Source organism: Rhinatrema bivittatum, chromosome 13, assembly GCF_901001135.1.
Source record: "Rhinatrema bivittatum chromosome 13, aRhiBiv1.1, whole genome shotgun sequence".
Lineage (NCBI taxonomy): Eukaryota > Metazoa > Chordata > Amphibia > Gymnophiona > Rhinatrematidae > Rhinatrema > Rhinatrema bivittatum.
In genome coordinates this window covers 60,899,602-60,917,907 of record NC_042627.1, presented here as the reverse complement: position 1 = coordinate 60,917,907, position 18,306 = coordinate 60,899,602, and the positions used below count along the sequence as shown (strand labels likewise).

The following is an 18,306-nucleotide window of genomic DNA, read 5'->3' as shown; positions in this document are numbered from 1 at the left end:
TTGAAAATGTACTCAAAGGTATGTGGGTACAAATGTAGCTGCATATTTTGCTGCAATGCAGCTTAGTGAGGCTGTTTGACAGTATTAGAATTTATTGTCTGATATGGTAATAGAAATTAAAAAGAAAGCTCTTAATTTAGGAAAAAAGCTGTGGGAATTTGCTCAAAAAACTTGCCTTATGTATAAGAGAATTCTAATTTAGTAAGACAGCTGCAAAGTGGATGATTGGCAGTAACTTAAATTACCAAGTAATCAAGTTAAGAAGCTAATTTTAGCCAGGTATCTTTAGGAAATTTTCAGCTGAACCCAAGCAGTTAGGTTTTCAGCTGAAAATCATTACACAGTTAAAATGTGACCAGTTTGATTAAACAAATTTAGCCAGTTAGTGGTGAAAATCAGTACTAACTGGCTAAGTCATTTGAAAATATTCCCTAATACCTCTTCCCTCCCTTTTGCTACTCAATGTAACAAAAAAAGAACAGTGTCTCCCCAGGCTCTGACCCCCTTTCCCTTTATCCTAACCAAGAGATATTTTAAGAAACCAGTTTCTTTCAAGTCCCGTCCTTCCTCCCTCTCAAATCCGGATGTAAAAAATCCAAGTCCTTCAAATTCCAATCCCTGTCTTGATCCACCTCCTGATCCACCATATAAAAATCCTTAACCCTTTCTAATATTCAGTGGCCCCTTTCCAGTGCATCCCCCCTTCTACCTCCCAGCCCTCCGGAATCTATACTTGCAATACTGGAAGGTCCCCAGCCTTCCTGCCGGCTCCGTGGCTCAGCACTGCTGAGGAATTATGCGTATAGATTCAGAACAGGTGGGGAATGGAAAGGAAAGTCTGGGAGGAGACACTGAGTATCGGGCGAGGGATCAGGGTTTGAAGGACTTGGATTTTTATACATCTGATGTTGGGAGGAGGATAGGGACTTGGGAGAGATGGGTTTTTAAAAAATGTCTTTGAGACGGAGAACAAAATGGCCGCCGTGAGAGAAAGACGCGCTTAGAGGGCTCTCCTGACTCGCCTACTTTTTCTTTTTGCTTGCAACTGAATATGCCTCATACTAAAAGAAAGGGAAAGGTGAGGGAAGGATCCTCGACTCCCCAGACGCCTACCCTACAACAGACGAGAATAAGGGAGTTCTTTACCGCAGCAGGAATAACTCCGGGAGAGCCGGCTGTGGCGTTGGAGGGAGAGCAGGCTCTGATGCAACTCAGCGAGACAACTCTGAGCCCTGGAGCTCCGGCAACTCCTTCTCCTCCTGTCCATTGAAGCCCGCTGGGCCCGATCCCAATTCACGGACGGATGTCGTTCAGTGGGGATGAGGTTGTCGAGGGGGCCTTAGCTGTCTGTCCGGTGGGGCAGCCCCAGGGCGAGGATATTGTGGTCGCCCTGATTGAGGCTAACATTGGAGGATTAAGCAAGGCCGATGGAAGTTTTCCAGTGGGGTCTATGCAAGAAAGGAGTCGGATAGAACATTCCAAGGAACCCATGGATTCACAAAAAGGTTTGCCTTTAAAGTTATTAATAAAACCTACGGTAGTGACTCTTGAGACAGTTTGGAGTGCCTTAACTCAGCTTGAAAATGCAATAATGTCTTTAACAGTGATTAAAGATTCACAAATTCAATTAAACACTGTAAACCCGTTGGTGTTAAGTCACTCAAATAAGATACAAGAAATTGACACTCAAATCCAACAGATTAAGTCTGTGCAAGCTAATTTAATACAAGGAGATACAAGGATTGAAAAGTGTATGGAGAAATTGGAAAATAATGTCCGTTACCACAATCTACGAGTATTACATTTTCCAAAATTTAGATTAATATCCCCCAGAGAACAGTTCAAAAAGAATTTACAAGATGTGCTGTCTTTTCCGGATGGAGAGTCATTGAGTATTATAAAAATCTATTTCTTAAATGAGCAAAGACAAGATGGCATAATTGTGAATACACAAGCGGAACGGCCTCAGATGGAAGCATCAATAAGGGACTTAACAGGATTCTTAGAAACTACACAAGAAGAACAAGTAGAAAAAAGAGGGACTTTAATTGTTAGATTTCTAACACCTACGGAGCGGGACAGTGTGTTAAGATTATTTCTCAGGAACCGTAATAAGACATACTTGGGAGAAAAAAATCTGGGTATACCCCGAATAGTGAGAACGAAGCAAGTACGCCGAAAAAAATTTCTGGCGCCCGCCAGTTGGGAGCTTTGATAACTATTAGATTTCCCTGCAAATGTATTATGAAAATAAATGATGCACGTTATGTCTTTACGGAACCAGCTCAGTTAGAAAACTTTTTGCGTTCACGTGGGGATAATGGGAATAGTTCTGTTAGAGATGCCGGTATATGATAATTACTGCATTTCTCTCTTTCCTCTATTTTCTTATTGAAAATATACATTGTATGATTGCTCTAACTCCATTATGTTCTCCCTATTACATAGTAACTACAGGGGGGAGTGAAAACAATATGTATACTTCTTTTTCTTTCTTTTTTCTGAATGTTTATTGGAAAATTGTGTGTATTAACACTCCCTGGAACCTCCTAGACATGTTGGATATGACTTGTTGTTTATTGAAAAATTTAATAAAAATTAAATTGAAAAAAAAATGTCTTTGAATGCTGGGAGAAGGCAAAGCCATAAGAGTTATAAACTTTTATTCCAAAAATAACATTGTGAAAATATATGGAACACAATACATTAGCACCAAAATGAAATTAGGAAAAAGACCAAAAGTTGAATAAAGGCAAGAAAAAAGATAAGTTGGCATGAAGAACAATCTAATCACTGTATTATTGTTAATAACAATTACTATTGTTGTTGCTTACCACACTTTCTTCTACTGCAGCCAAAGGCTTATTAATGCTGTTCACAAACTTGTTGACATGCTCAAAGTGCTTCGTCATTTCTGTTGCTAGAACCATGTCAATAATGGCTTGACGAAGTGTTCGATATTCCGTCCTGTTAAAATAAAAAAAAATAAAGGAAACAATCTATATATTAATAGTGAACTCACCTTGTTTGTGTTGATGCCCTAATAAGGCTCTTATAGTTGTACAGCACACATAATTGAGATGTCAAATAATAAAAGACAGTTTTGCTGACAGATAACGTCATCCAATGTGAGGTTTGTCCTGCTGTCTACGGAGAGCCCCTGTTAAAAGGTAGTCAGCGTTGCTCTCTGTCATATTCCCCCTTTCTCTCCTTTCCTCTAGGGCATTCACATTTGTATGTGAACTGCTTGGTTTCTTTGGATTATAAGTAGAATATCAAGTTCAATAAATAGCAATTCGTTTCACTAAAACACTGTGTGTGTTTTGTTTTGTTTTTTAAAGACAAAGTATCTATTCTGCAGTTATGGCTCCTATAATACAGCAAAGTTGCTTTCCTGTAACAGGTGTTATAAGTGAGTCATGTCACAAACATGAGTGTTTGTCAATGACTCGGTGTTGAAGAAACATGAGTGTTTCACTGTACATCATAGTAGTTTCCACACTGCAGAAGGCTTGCAGATTCCCTCCATTCCATATATGTTTTGCCTGGGTCAAAACTGTACAGGGGAGGTGGGAGGGTTTGTGTGACTGGTGAACTGCTGTCTTCAGAGAATATCAGTTATATTTATTTAGTTTTATTTAAAGGTATTTATATCCTGCTCTCTCCACAGTTCAGGGTGGGTAACAATAAAAACATACATAATAAACAAATAATTAATACAATAAAACAATAATAATATAATATGAGGGCATCACAAATAAGATTTGAAAATAGATAAGCAACTTCACTTTCTCTGAAGATAAGCAATTCACCGAGTCACAAGTGGGACTCTCTAGGCTCTTCAACAAAGGGGAAAACCAAAAAGAAGTGCCAATGGGCAGCACACATCCTTTTTGTATCTTTTGGCTTTTTTTTTTTTCTTTTAATGGGGAAGACAACCCAAAATAAAAATAAATGGTCTGTACCCTTCAGAGACTGTAGAGAATGGACAGTGCAAAACTTCTATCCCATTGGGAGGCTATATCCAGACACTGAAGGGATGTGAATGTGTGGACTGAATTCAGTGTTGCAGCCTTGCAAATCTCTTCAGTGGAGGCAAATCTTAGATAAACAACCGGTGTCACCATTCCCTAACATTATGGGTATTCATATTACTTTCAAAGGTCAGGCCTACCTGGGCATAACAGGAGGAGATCCAATTTGCTATCTAATTAGAAATGATGTGCTTTGTCACTACACTCCCAGTTCTACTGGGGGTCAAGAGAAACAAAAAGATGAGTGGACTTACAAAAAGTGTGTTCCAGGTAGAAGGCAACGTTTCTTGCACTCCAGAAAATGGCAAGTTTTATCACCTTTAGGAACATATGGTCTACGGAAAAATGTTGGCAGAATGATTGACTGATTAAAGTGGAAATGGAACATCACCTTACCTAGGAACTTGTGCAAAGCGCCACCTTATTAAGGTGGATAAATCACTGGGGCCTGGAACTCACTAGCTTTAGAGGCTGAAGTCACTGCCACCAAAAATGTGACCTTTTTGGTTAGGTACTTTAGCTCACAAAATACAGAAGCTCAAAGGGGGCTTTCATCAGCTGAGAAAGAATGACATTTATGACCCACAATACTGTAGAAAGCTTGAAGAGAAGCTTTAAATAAAGCAAGACCCACATGAATCAGACAACGAGCCTTGAGATTTTCTTCTATATGTTCCTAATGAGCATCAGTTGTACTAAAGTGAACCCTAACCTAGTGAGTTTTTAGGATGTATTCTGTAAGATGCAGAAGGTATTGAAACAGTTTTTGTACGGAGTAAGAGAAAGGATCTCGAAACCTGTCCTCACGATACATTTTATTTATTTATTTATTTATTTATTTATTTATTTAAGTTTCTTTATATACCAACATTCAAGACAGTAGTCCCATCATGCTGGTTCACAAGAAACAGGGGTGCAATAAACTTTACAATTTGAACAATGGTGCAGAAAAGCAGTTACATGTAACAGGGAATCAATAACTAGGAGTAAGAAGGAAAATGAAGATCAGATAATTATATATATATATATATAATAACATTATAAGAGGTGGCTATTAATGCTATTACTAGCGAAGAATGTTGATTGGAGGAGGTTAAGTAATGTTGGAGTTAGGAAAGGCCTGCGTGAACAGCCACGTCTTGAGTCTTTTCTTGAATGTTGAGATGCTGGGTTCCATTCTAAGATCCGGGGGAATGGCGTTCCATAAAGTTGGACCAGCTGTGGAGAAGGCCCGATCTCTAAGCGTGATGTGTCTGGTAGTTTTGGCTGGAGGTACTTGAAGAGATCCTTTGTAAGCATCTCTTGTCGGTCTTGTTGAGTAGTGTAATCGGAGGGGGATACATGACAAATGTACTAATTAAAAAAAAAATAAGCCCTACTGATGGATTTATTTTTAGAAGTCAGGATTTGAGCCACCTTATTAGAAAATCTGAGGATTCATACTGTGATGATTTGGGAGTAATTCGTGCATAGAAACAGGTCTGTGGCTTTAAACAAGCAGCATTTTGTTTTTTCTTGTCTAAGAATATCAGGGATGAGAAATTGAGATCATTGTGGTTAGGACTACAACCCCCAGAATTCCTTGGTGACTGACTTTGGCTGAGAGCCAGCACGGACAAATGAGCATTGGATGTGGCTAGACACACCTCCTTTGGTAGCTGCTTCAGTGTATAAGAGGTGTTTGCAATAGCACTAAGGGGGGGGGGGGGGGGGAGAGCAAGGAGGGAGAGCAGGCAGTCCCCAACAGCCTTAACTATGGAGGAGCAGGCAGCAGCAGACGACACTCAGATTGACTGGACAAACTAACATTAAAAGTTAAATGCTATAATTATTCAGAAAGAGAGTGTCTTACTTTAATTACTGAAGACTGACTTTAGGGAAATGCCAAAGTGATCTATGTACAAGTCTGTTGACCAGTTATGCTGAAGAGAAAAAGAACAGGAAGATTAAGCTTAGCTGTGCAACATTATGAATGTACGAGTTGTGGGTTCCTTTGGTAACAAGTTATACTGTGATTCTGTAGTAATCTAAGATTCCCAATGACAGAAGGTTATAAGGAGGCTTGATTGTGAAATGTTTTAGCTTGTAAAAACCCCTTCCTGAAACAGAAAGTGTAACAGGGTTTTCAAAGTAGAACCAATTTCCCTAAAAGGATAATAGTACATAGTGGGAAAAAGCACGGATACTGCTTTTTTTTTTTTTTTTTTGAGTAATTGTTCCTAAAAGAAGCTTGGTTTGGTTCACAAGCACAGCTACAGACTGGTTACAGCTAATCAGGGGATTATAGAGGTATTTCCTGCCAGAAAAACTGAATTTACTCCCAGAGTACTGCTTTAGAGTGTTTGAAACTAACAGGGACTTAATGATGAGTGATTTACCAAGAGAAACTATGGGGCCTATATTCAGCCACAGAGCAGCTAGTTAAGGGGGTCACTCTTTAAAACATGATAGGCCGTTATTGTGTGCATTAGGGCCCTAACCTACACAATAACTACTGCATCTCGTCAGTAATATTTAAAAATTCAGGAAAGGGGAGTGTTTTACACATTATCTTCAGCAGTAGTGCCAGAAATACCACCACCTTTTGGTGTGGCACTATGGGGGCAATAGTGGGCAGTGTGGCTGCAACTGCGGCGGGCAGAAACACACTGCTGCGATGCTGCCAGCTGCCCACCATCGCCCCCTTGCCCCCTTTTTTTACCACTCAACATTCTGCTAGGCTTAAGTTAGTTGGATATAGCTATCCAGCTAACTTAACAGGAATATTCAGTGGGGCAGCCGTGCCGTTGAATATCCCCGGCTATCATAAAGCATATCTAGCCAACTTTAGGGCAGCTCTGTGGCATGATCAAGTAAGCGGCTAACTTACTTAACTTATGCAGCTAATTCTGTTCAGCCTGGAAATGCCTCCCACTCGCCCCCGGAATGCCAGACTAGAATTTAGCTGCATATGGCATTTATTATTGCCACTTTGCCATTTAGACAGATACATTTTCAGTTATCTTCTAAATGACTTGACTGTCAACCTCTATATATTCAGTCCAAGAGAACTGCTTCAGAGGGTAACATTTAGCAGAACCTTCTTAACTGCATGTTTGGGGGTTGGAGTGTACCAATTAGAGTGCCTGAAGCTAATAGGGCTTTCTTAATTATCTGCTAGGAGCAATTGTGTAATGAGTTAAAGCTACTGTTGAAGAGGAATCCCAATTAACATTGTCATAAGGTGATCTGTGTGTGCTAGAGGATTTGCAGTTTACACAGAATTTTTAACTAAATGGCCATTAGAAGAAACCTCAGGTTTGGTAAAGAAATACATGGGAATAAGCCCTAGGAGGTATGTTTGTGAATCCTTAAACTATGAATGCAATTACTAAAATTAATGGAAGCTGTCTCTAACAAGCTTAAATGCTTCTTTCAGCTGTTAATCTAGTCTCAGGCTCTAACACGAGCTAAGTCCTGCACTGGAGCTAACTGAAATTTCCTAAACACTGTTTTGGGATGGATTTTTATCCCTGTTGTGTAACTAAAGGAGAAGGAAACTAAAGTCGTACTCTAGTATATTTGAGTGGCTGTGAAGTAATTGGGGAAAAACCAGGGATTAATAAAGGGTTTAGAAATATAGGGTCTCAAACTTCATCCCTTTAAGCTTTAGGAGAGTGAAAATGGTTGCTGGGGTGATAGGGGACGGTGAGGGAGCTTTCTGATCTCCTCCTGGAGCAGAAAACTGATAACTTCCAATCTGTTGCAAGGGCCTGCATGCATGTGCATCACTTTAAGAAAATATTGTTTGCTACCTCCTAATCCAGGATAATGTCACTTCCTAGAAAATATGTAGTTCTTAGGATCATCCCATGAGAGAGCCTAGTTTTTATACCTTCATGATTTCTTAGCACAGGAGAACAAAACCTGTTCCTCCCTACTTGTTAAGGTAGACCATGAAATCCAGATTGTCTCTCTGACTAGGACAACTTTGTTGGCTACTTGATTTCTGAAAGCCTTTAGAGCAGTGGTTCTCAACCCTGTCCTGGGGACCCCCCAGCCAGTCGGGTTTTCATGATATCCACAATGAATATGCATGAGAGAAAATTTGCATGCACTGCCTCCATAACATGCAAATTTTCTCTCATGCATATTCATTGTGGTTATCATGAAAACCCGACTGGCTGGGGGGTCCCCAGGACAGGGTTGAGAACCACTGCGAGTGTTCAGAACTTACCCTAGCTTCAGCAGGTTGATATGAAAAGGGGAACTGGATTCAGAGAGCAACCAACAATAGTTCCTCAGACTATAAAAGTTGGGGCTAAGCATGGGGGTAACTTGCACAGAACAGCACTATCCTTAGCAGAAGGCATGGGATTATTTCCCTTAACCAATAAGCCTTGATGCTTTTGATGTGGAGGATGGGGGTGGAAGGAAAGAGGAATTAGGATTAAGAGACAAACAACAAGAGCCACAACTTTTTACAGTCTGTGGTACTGATGCGCAGACATTAAGGAAAAAACACAGGACTGCTTCTACGGCCAAGTCCATAAGCAAAGAACGTCAAGCAGCAGTGTCTGATACATGGAGGTGACCTGCATGGCACAGCAGATGCTACTTTTGGTCCTTTTCTCTTGTGATTTCTATGAAAGCTCCTCCTGGAGAATCAAGGAGCCCTGGGTGCAAAGTCCTTGTAGATGAGTTCTCCAGCTCAGACTGAAAGCATCTGTAATGAAGACGATTTGGTGACAAGGGATTTAAAAAGGTAAATCCTAGGTCGAATGGGAGAACCAATAGACAGGGAGTCTTCTAAAGTCCCAGCAAAATCACAAATGCATCCATGATACAGAAATGCTCATAGGGTTTGTCTTTTATGGAGATGTGCCATGGGAATTATATGAACTGTTTAAGCCATGATGTCCCAACATGGACAAAGCTAATGTTTGCTTATTCTGAATTACTTCTTCCACCATGGCTACTAGATTGTTGGCCCTGTTGGTCGGGAGGTAAGCCATAGCTTAAGTCATGTCTACCAGAGCTTCTATTAATTCCAATTGAGGTTTGGGGGTCAGATTGGATTTGGGGTAGTTGATGATTAACCCTAATGACTGCTGCATGGATTTGTCTGGCTTGCCCAAGATTTTATACACCCCCAATTTGTGTATAAATGCCAAAAGACATTTTTGAATACCTCAGTTGCTGAGGGCAGGCCAAAAGGTGGTATGCAATACTGGAGATACTGTTTTTCTATCAAAAAGCAAAGATACTTTCTGTGACTGAGATTCATCGCCATGTGAACGTACGCCTCCTTTAGATTCAGAGAACATAGCCAGTCTCCTCTGCTTAGAAAGGGAATTACGGAGTCCACTATAACAATATTCAGGGCCCCAGGTGATTCTGCAGTCACAGGAAGGCCACATAATCCTTCCCACAAAATTTGCTGGTCTCTGCAGAATTGCTGGAAGTGGAGGTGAATAAGGGAAACAAGTGATGGAAGGGATTTTGTAGGGAAAAAGGAGAGGCTGGGGGATGGAGAGAGGAGCTGGGAGGCTGTGAGAGAGAGACTGAAGGGATTATGGGAAAGGGGCTAGGAAGAGGTGTGTGACTAGAGGAGATAAGGGTTGTGAGACAAGGGACTGGGGAAATAGAGGATTGTGATGGAGGAACTGGGGAATCAGGGTGTGTGCTAGAGGAGCTGGGGAAGGATGGATGGTGTGTGGATACTGGGGATAATAAAAACAGAGGGGGTTAGAGAGAGTATAGGGTGGGAAGGATGATAAAGAGAGAGGGTGAATATCTGGGGGTTGAGATGTGAGGGGAAGCGAGGAGAGGGGTATTTCCCTCTCCTCTCTACCCTATCAAGATCTCAGGACCTTCCTCCATCCCTATCACCAATTCTACTTTCTTCCTTCTCCTCCCCCATACCCGATCTTTCCTCCCTTTCCACTTTCATCCCCAGTCCTTCTTTCCCCTCTTCTTTTTCCCATCCTGATCTTTTTTTCTACCATCCTATCCTCCCTTTTCTCCACCTCCTCAGCCCCAATCTTCCTCTCTTCTGCTCCATTCCTGTTTCCTCTGTCCCTCTCCTCTCATTCCCTTTCCATATCTACCCTGATTCCTCCCTCCATCCTCCTCCTTTATTCCTCTACACCTCCTGCCTAAGATTCCTTCTTCATTTCCGTTCTGAGATCCCCTCTGTCCCCATTCCCAGATCTTTCCTCACCTTCCTACTAAGATCCCTTTTCCTCTAATAAAAAAATAAATATATTAACTAGATACAGAAATGTAAAAAAAAATGTTTAGAGTAAAAAAAATTAATATGCAAATATGAAAGATTATGCATATAATGGCCACAGAACTTTGAGAAAACTGTCTCAGGACACCAGAGGCAGTGACTATATTCAATGTTTCTCTTTTTAGGAATTTGCTTCTTAGATCTAGGATGGGCCATGCTTCTGTCTTTTTTGGAGACCAGGAAGTATCTCAAATAAAATTCCCGCCTTCTCTCCTGTGGTCACACTGGTTTGATCGCTATTGCCTGCAAGAGTGAAGAAATTTCCAGTCTGAAAATGTCCTTGTTCTGAGTACCGGTAAGCTTTAATGCTCTTTTGTGTAGGCAATTTGGAGGGATTCCTAATAGATATAATCTGTAATCTTCCTTTAAGATTCAAAGAACCCAGCTATCTGAAATTAAAATGGGTCAATAGTTTAAGAAAAACCTTAACCTCCCTTCTACAAGTATGCCTTCCCGAATGGAGACTAGAATCCTGACTATTTCCTCTAGATCCAATCAATAACCCATCTTAGTTTGACTGGTTGGCAATATGGAGTTCTTCTGGTCATGTTGGCAAGGCTTTGATCTCTTCTGCCTGGGAACAGTAAGTCCTTGAAATATAAATTTCTTTTTGGGAAAATACTGCAGCCCACTTTGAGACCTTCAAGATGTGATGGGTAGTTTTGTCAGTGACAGTGGTTAGGTTCTGAAGCATAGAATAATGCTCTTTCATTACCTCCACCGCGTCCCTTGACCTTATCTCCAAAGAGATTTCCACCACTGCAAAGCAGGTTTGAAGGTACGAAATCCACAGCCATGTGTGCCTATAGGCATCAATAACCATGACAAAGGCTCTCAATGCCATTTCAAAAATATTATAACTCATAATTTAACCAGTTAGAATTAGGCTGCTTTGCCTAAATTTAGCTGGCTAGCACTAAACATCAGCACTAGCTGGCTAACTCCTTTCCTTCTCCCCCCAATGAAATTTAAAATATGGAGCCAATACCCCTTCCCTACCTGAAGTGAAAAGTTTGGAAGTGGGGGTGGGGGGTTGCTGACAGACCCTTTCCCAACTGCTAACAGAAAAAGTTTAGCGGGGGAGCCAACAGACCCTCCCACCAGATAGAAAATATTGGACAGAAATGCCCGCAGTCCCCCTCACTCTCACTGATAGAAAATTGTGAGGGGGCATCCTCTGTCCTTCCAAAATGAAAATTAGGAGACACCCCTCAAACCTGCAAAATCTCCAAACAAGTCTAGCCAAGCCAGGAGCATACAGGCTTATGATTCTTCTTGCTTGGTGTCTAATGCTGCTCCACAAGCCTGTGTCCTCCCGGTTGGTAGCACTGCTTTAACAGCATTGCTATCAGCAATCACTCATTGTGCTGTCAGAGCAATGCTAGATGCCAAGTCTGTATCCTCTCAACTTGGTTGGAGATGTTTTAGGGGGCTGGATGGCCCTCCCCTACTTTTCAGTTTGGATGCAGGGAAGGGGCCAGTGGGGGGGGCTATTGGCACCTATCACCCAACATTTTTTATCTAGTGAGGGATAGGGGACTGTTAGGTGGCCCTCACCCCAGGTTTTACTTTGGCTGGCGAGAGAGGGGGATCTTGCCAGCTAGACTTAGGCCTGCTATGACAGCATCTAAGTTTGCCTGGCTAAATTAGGAGGCCATAGCTGAAAATCAGAACCAGTTACTTAATTTTTCCCCTCATATTAATCCCTCCTCTGGGCCCACCAAAAATTTAGCAGCCAAGTGAAACAGGAGGGTGTAAATTTTGCCAGTTGGCGGATCAATTTTCAAAGGCTGTAAAACTATCTAGCTAATTCCATACTTAGCCAGCTAAATTCCTTTGAAAATTGACTAATACAGGAATTATATAATACATGTTTACATAAATTCTACTTTAATCTGCTTCTTCAGTCAACATGATTAGAATATATGATTTATTCTTGCACTTACTAAACAAAGGAAAATATACAATTTTGCAAAACAGATTATTACGTGATTTTAAACTTACCTTTCCATGTTTTTAAATATATTGCATTTCTCATCTCTGATTGTAAGCTGGAATGCAAGTGCTGCATGATGGCTCTCTAACACTGCAGTATCATTATATAATATTGCCAATTCACTTCCTGCATTACACAGGAAGGAATTTGTTCTGCCAGGATGATCTACATCATGAACAGTGGCTGCAATAAGAGCTGCAACTTCATCAATCTGATCTAAACTTTGCTGAAAAGAGAAGACAGAATTTATATTTTCTAGTGGTGAAGTGCTATAATGCTTTCTCTAACAAAATAAATATAATTTAGTTTCTTTATAAAAACTCTAGTATCAAAGTATTTGAGCATTTGTATTCCTGTATGGCATTTACTGTTCTACAAAAATATGGTATTACATTCTCTTTAAGTGGTCAAAATCCTTAAAAGGTCACCAATAACAACAACTTCATACAAATCTGTGGGAGTTTTTAAATTTGTCCATTTCCAAGTCACAAGTCTCAGTTCCTGTGCTAAACTTTATTCTCCATGTTCTCATCAATATATATCAAGTGTGCTATAATTATAATGCTAACAATTATGGCTATTAAATCTCTATAAAGAACTTCAGCATGTATCCAAATAAGTAGACAAAAATAAAAGACCCTCAGAAGAACAGTCTCCATGAAAAAGAGAAAAAGAACAATGCAGCACTAACACTGTAAATGCTCACTGTGTGGCTCCTTTAATTTATTCAGCCACAAATTCAAGTCCATAAAAGTGAAGGTTATTTTGGTATAAAAGCTGATTGGTTAATCTGATTATTATAGAACTGGAGAAAAGCTCAAGGTCAGCAACTTATTCCCCTGGGATCTGTTATGGCTACCAGCACAAATCCCATTTAGGTACCGAGAATCATATTAAGATTTGTATTTCTGTGATATATTTTGTGGACTGTGTTGTTTCTTACCCGCTATTTACTGATAAACTCCATATTCATGTAGCTTCTAATATGCTGACCATAATTACTGTAAAGTGCCTTTGTAGTATAAGGCACTTTGGAGACAATTTTCAAACAATCCACTTTGGGGGAAAAAGTCTGAATATATTTTATCTGTGGACTTTGCACTATGTTTTAAAGATCTCTTTGAAACTTGCAAGTATAAAGTATCAGTGCACTTTTGCACTTGTAGAGTCTGCAAGAAATGTAGGGATGTGCTTTGGTGCTTAATTGTTTCACGGTACACGCATCTTTCTAGTGTGTGCATAAGTGTCGGTGCTTATATAATGGAAAATGTACGCACGTACTGCAAAACGAATGATCAACAAATGCACATATCTAGAAATTAGTTAACAGACTTAAAAACAGAGGTCAATATTCAGTAATGCAGTGAGTGGAGAAGTTACCTGGATAAAATTACATTTATCTGGGTGAAAGTGCCACTGAATACACTTGGTTAAAGTTATCCGGATAACTTTGCCACTCGAAAATTGAGAAAAAAAAAGTAGTGGTCCAATGGCAACTCAATTCCTGCTTCCTCCCACTCTCAAAATAATAATAATAAAAAAAAATTCAGGAAGCTCAGCGGCACTGCCTCCTGCCTCACAAATTCCACACCCTCCACCCAAACCTTCATAAGTTCCCTAGAAGACCAACAAGAGAGGAGGCTCTTACCTCCTCCCACTCGGCTGAATACTGATCCGCAACGACATCACTGAGCCAATCACTAAGCTAGTTAATCTCTCTCTCTCTCTCACATTAAGTCATCTTCCTTCACCTCTCAAAGTCTGCCCTATCCTCAAAAAAAAAACCCTCTGCTGATAGCTCTGACTACTCTAACTATTGGCCTATGAGAAAGAAGACAATTGTTCTCAAGCAACTAACACAACATTTTGAAGATTTCTCTGCTCCGGACCAATACAATTTAGTTTTAGACAGAACCATAGCACTGAGACCCTTCTTCTTTCAAGCACCAATACAACTTGAATGTTAATTTTTTTTGGATCTTATGGCTGCATTTGACATCATAAATCATGAAATCCTACTATCCCACTTAGCTGCAATTGCTCTCTCTGGTACAGTTCACTCTTGGTTTAGCTCATATCTTCATAAATTGATCACAGCAAATTCAAATAGACTCATTCACTTCAACTGGGTATCCAATCACCACAGGAGTTCCTCAATGCTCTGCATTACCAGCTGCCTTATTCAATATACACGTTACACCTCTCTGCTCTCTCCTCTCTACATTAGGCCTCGCTTACAGACTTTATGCTGATGATGTGCAGTTTTACTTACCTCTGAAATCTACCTGGTCTGCCACTGCTCATTTTGAAACAGTCTCAATTTTACCACTCTTTGTCTAAGAACATAAGAATTTGCCATACTGGGTCAGACCAAGGATCTATCAAGCCCAGCATCCTGTTTCCAACAGTGGTCAATCCAGGCTACAAGTATCTGAATATGAAATCCCAAATCAAATGTCATACAGTCATCTTTCGCAAAATTAAGACTGCTCCATCACATCAGACCTCTTCTTGAACCATCTGACTTCTGGACAGAGCTACAATCTTTAATACTAACTGGTATTGACTACTACAATTCCATCTATGCTAGTCTCCCTCAACATTCTCTTAGATTGTTCCAGTTAGTTCAAAATTCCGCCGCCAGTCTTCTTACAGGCACTAACCTACATGATCATATTTCTCCGGTTTTACAATCATTTCACTGGTTACCAGTTCAATGGCGTATAACATACAAGATGGCAGTCATTGTTCATAACCTGCTAAACAATGTCACGAACCCATTTTTAGTTCTATTCTACACATCTATAGTCCCTCGAGAAATCTCAGATCATCAAATCAATTTCTTCTTGAAGGACCAACAGCCAGATATACCAAACTATCTACGACACACGAAAGGGCATTCTCCATTGTCAGCCCCACTGTTTAGAACTCTATACCTTATTCTATGAGAGCAAAAATCCAACACTAAAGAGTTCAAGAAAGCTCTTAAAACATTTCTATTCAGGCAGGCTTTTCAAGAATAAGTGCTTTACTTCATCACAGACCCTTAGTTAACTGTTTGTTTAATCAGTATCTGTGATTCTGTATGCTTCATTATGTATGTTTTTATGTATCCCGCCATGAACTTTGGAAGGTACAGGAAACAACTACTTTTAAACAAATAAATACTAAGTGCTGTTACAGCTAACAGGTGCAGATGCTTAGTATTCTTTTATTCACTTCACTCCAAGGCAAATAGAGCAATCCCTTTTCAGTACTGAATGGGCATTGGCTCCTTCTCTGCCAGTGAGTTCTGAATGGGAATTGGTCCTTTCACTGAATGGAAAATAGTAAGTGCTGGTACCTGTCAGCTGAAAAGGAAAATTAGTTCTTACCTGTTAATTTTCGTTCCTGTAGAACCACGGATCAGTCCAGACCATGGGTTGAGCCTCCTGTCCAGCAGATGGAGACAGACCAAAACTGAAAGGGTATCTTATATCAGAACAGAGCCTACCCTGCAGCCCTTCAGTATAACCATTGTCAAAGCAAAGAAGAACAAAGATAACCAAGAAAAAAAAGATCAAGCAAGTAACCAAAAACCCAAGTGAGTAGCAAACTAAGCCATTACAAACATTGAATGGCCTCTGTAGGAGAACGCTCTTGCATATCCATAATCATCAAAACCCAGATGCTTTAGACCATAATAGGTAACTTTCTTCCATAGACCTGTAGAAAAGCTTCGAGTGGACGGCAGAAGAAAACAGAGAAACAGGGAAGGGTGTCTGGGCTGATCCGTGGTACTACAGGAACGAAAATGAACAGGTAAGAACTAATTTTCCTTTCCCTGTACGTACCCGGATCAGTCCAGACGATGGGATGTACCAAAGCTTACCTAAAATGGGTGGGACCGAGACAGTCCTGCTCCAAGCACCTGCTGACCGAAAGAACCAAAAACCGGTGCTTGCACATCAAGATGGTAATGGCAAGCAAAAGTATGCAGGGATTTCCACGTAGCGGCCCTGCATATTTCCTGCGGAGAGACTGATTGACTCTCCGCCCATGAAGCAGCCTGAGAACGCAAAGAATGAGCTTTTAAGCACTCAGGAACCGCCCGACCTTGGCAGATATAGGCCGACAAAATTGCCTCCTTCAACCACCGGGCAATAGTTGTCTTAGAAGCCGGTTTGCCCTTATTTGGAACACTCCAGAGAACAAAAAGATGATCGGAAACCTGAAAGTCATTGGTGACGTGGAGGCAGCACAGTAACACACGTTTCACTCCAAGTCGATGAAGATCACCCCCGATGGGACTCGCGATGTCCTCTGGCAAGAACGCGGGGAGCTCCACCGACTGGTTGACATGAAAGGAAGAAAAAACCTTTGGTAAGAAGGAAGGAAGAGTCTTGAGAGAAACCCCTGAATCAGAAAACCACAGAAAGGGCTCCCGACAGGACAACGCTTGGATCTCAGATACCAGTTGAGCAGAACAAATAGATACCAGAAAAACTGTCTTGAGCATAAGATCCTTAAGCATAGCCTGACGGAGGGATTCGAACGGAGCCACACAGAGAGCCCGAAGGACCAAACTGAGACTCCAGGACGGACAAGTGGACCGGACAGGCGGCCTCAAATGCTTGGTACCCCTGAGGAACCGAACAACGTTTGGGTGAGATGCCACAGTGTGACACTCCACCCGACCTAAGAGGGAACTGAGGGCGGACACTTGGACGCGCAATGAGCTACAGGAAAGTCCCTTGGAAAGACCTTTCTGAAGGAAAGAAGGGACAACCAAGACCGGGGCTGAGCATGCCGAAACACCCGATTCAGCGCTAACATTCTCAAAAACTTTCCAGACACGTACATAAGCCAATGAAGTAGATGGCTTACGAGCCCGAAGGAGGGTAGAGATAATTTCCTCCTTATATCCCTTCTGTCTCGGTCTTCTCTGTTCAAAAGCCAGGCCGCTAGACAAAAGCGATCTGCCTGGTCGAAAAATACGGGACCCTGCTGTAGCAGGCACGGGAGATGACAGAGTCGAAGAGGCCCGTCCATCACCAGGTTTACCAGATCCGCAAACCATGGCTTGCGAGGCCATTTGGGAGCCACCAGGATGACTGGCCCTTTATGAAGTTCTATTCTTCGGAGAACTTTGCCCACGAGAGGCCAGGGAGGAAACACAGAGGAGGACGTCGTGGGGCCAGGGGAGAGCCAGAGCATCCACTCCCTCCGAACAGTGCTCCCTCCAGCGGCCGAAGATTCTGTTGGCTTTGGCATTGGCCAAGGTTGCCATGAGGTCCAGGTGAGGGGGACCCCACCTGTTGATGATCAGCTCCATCGCTCTGTCTGAGAGCTCCCACTCGCCTGGATCAAGACGCTGGCGGCTCAGGAAATCGGCTTGCACATTCTCCTTGCCCGCTATGTGGGAGGCTGTGAGACACTCCAGATGACGCTCCGCCCAGGCAAGGAGCCGGCTGGCTTCCAGGGCCACCAGGTGACTCCGGGTGCCCCTCTGCCGATTGATGTACGCTACCGTAGTGGAGGTGTCGGAAAGGACTCTTACCACCCTGCCGCAGAGTAGTGAGAAAAACCTGAACAGCCAGACGGACTGCCCGGGCTTCCAGGCGATTGATGTGCCAGCGGGACTAGACTGGTGACCAGGAACCCTGCGTATTCTGGGACTAGCAGACTGCTCCCCAACCGGAGAGACTGGCATCCATCGTGACTATAATCCACTGTGGAGTCTGAAGGGGCATCCCCCTCAGGAGGTGCGGAAGTGATAGCCACCACTGTATGTGAGAGAATCGTCTGAAACTGTTCAGACACCGGCTGCCAACAGGACAGCAAAGCTCTCTGTAATGGTTGCATATGCGCAAAAGCCCAAGGAACCAGGTCGATGGTAGAAGCTATGGTCCCCAGGACCGGAAGGTAGTCCCACGCCATTGGGAGCAAGAGCAGATTGTGCACTTGATCCATAAGCTTGGACGTCTGAGTGTGCGGGAGGAACACCTTGCTGACCCGGGTAT

The 18,306-nt window shown here is 42.0% G+C and overlaps 1 protein-coding gene across 5 annotated transcripts in view; it reads right to left on the bottom strand.

The window, feature by feature from the left end:
* Positions 1-18,306, bottom strand: part of PDE8A (phosphodiesterase 8A) — a 399,353-nt gene that overhangs the window by 12,709 nt on the left and 368,338 nt on the right. For all 5 annotated transcript variants that reach the window (XM_029575868.1, XM_029575867.1, XM_029575869.1 and 2 more), the window contains exons 18-19: positions 12,313-12,530; positions 2,835-2,967 (exon numbers count right to left, since the gene is read on the bottom strand). In XM_029575868.1, coding sequence (XP_029431728.1) covers positions 2,835-2,967; positions 12,313-12,530 — 351 coding nt within the window. The remainder of the gene's footprint in view (positions 1-2,834; positions 2,968-12,312; positions 12,531-18,306) is intronic.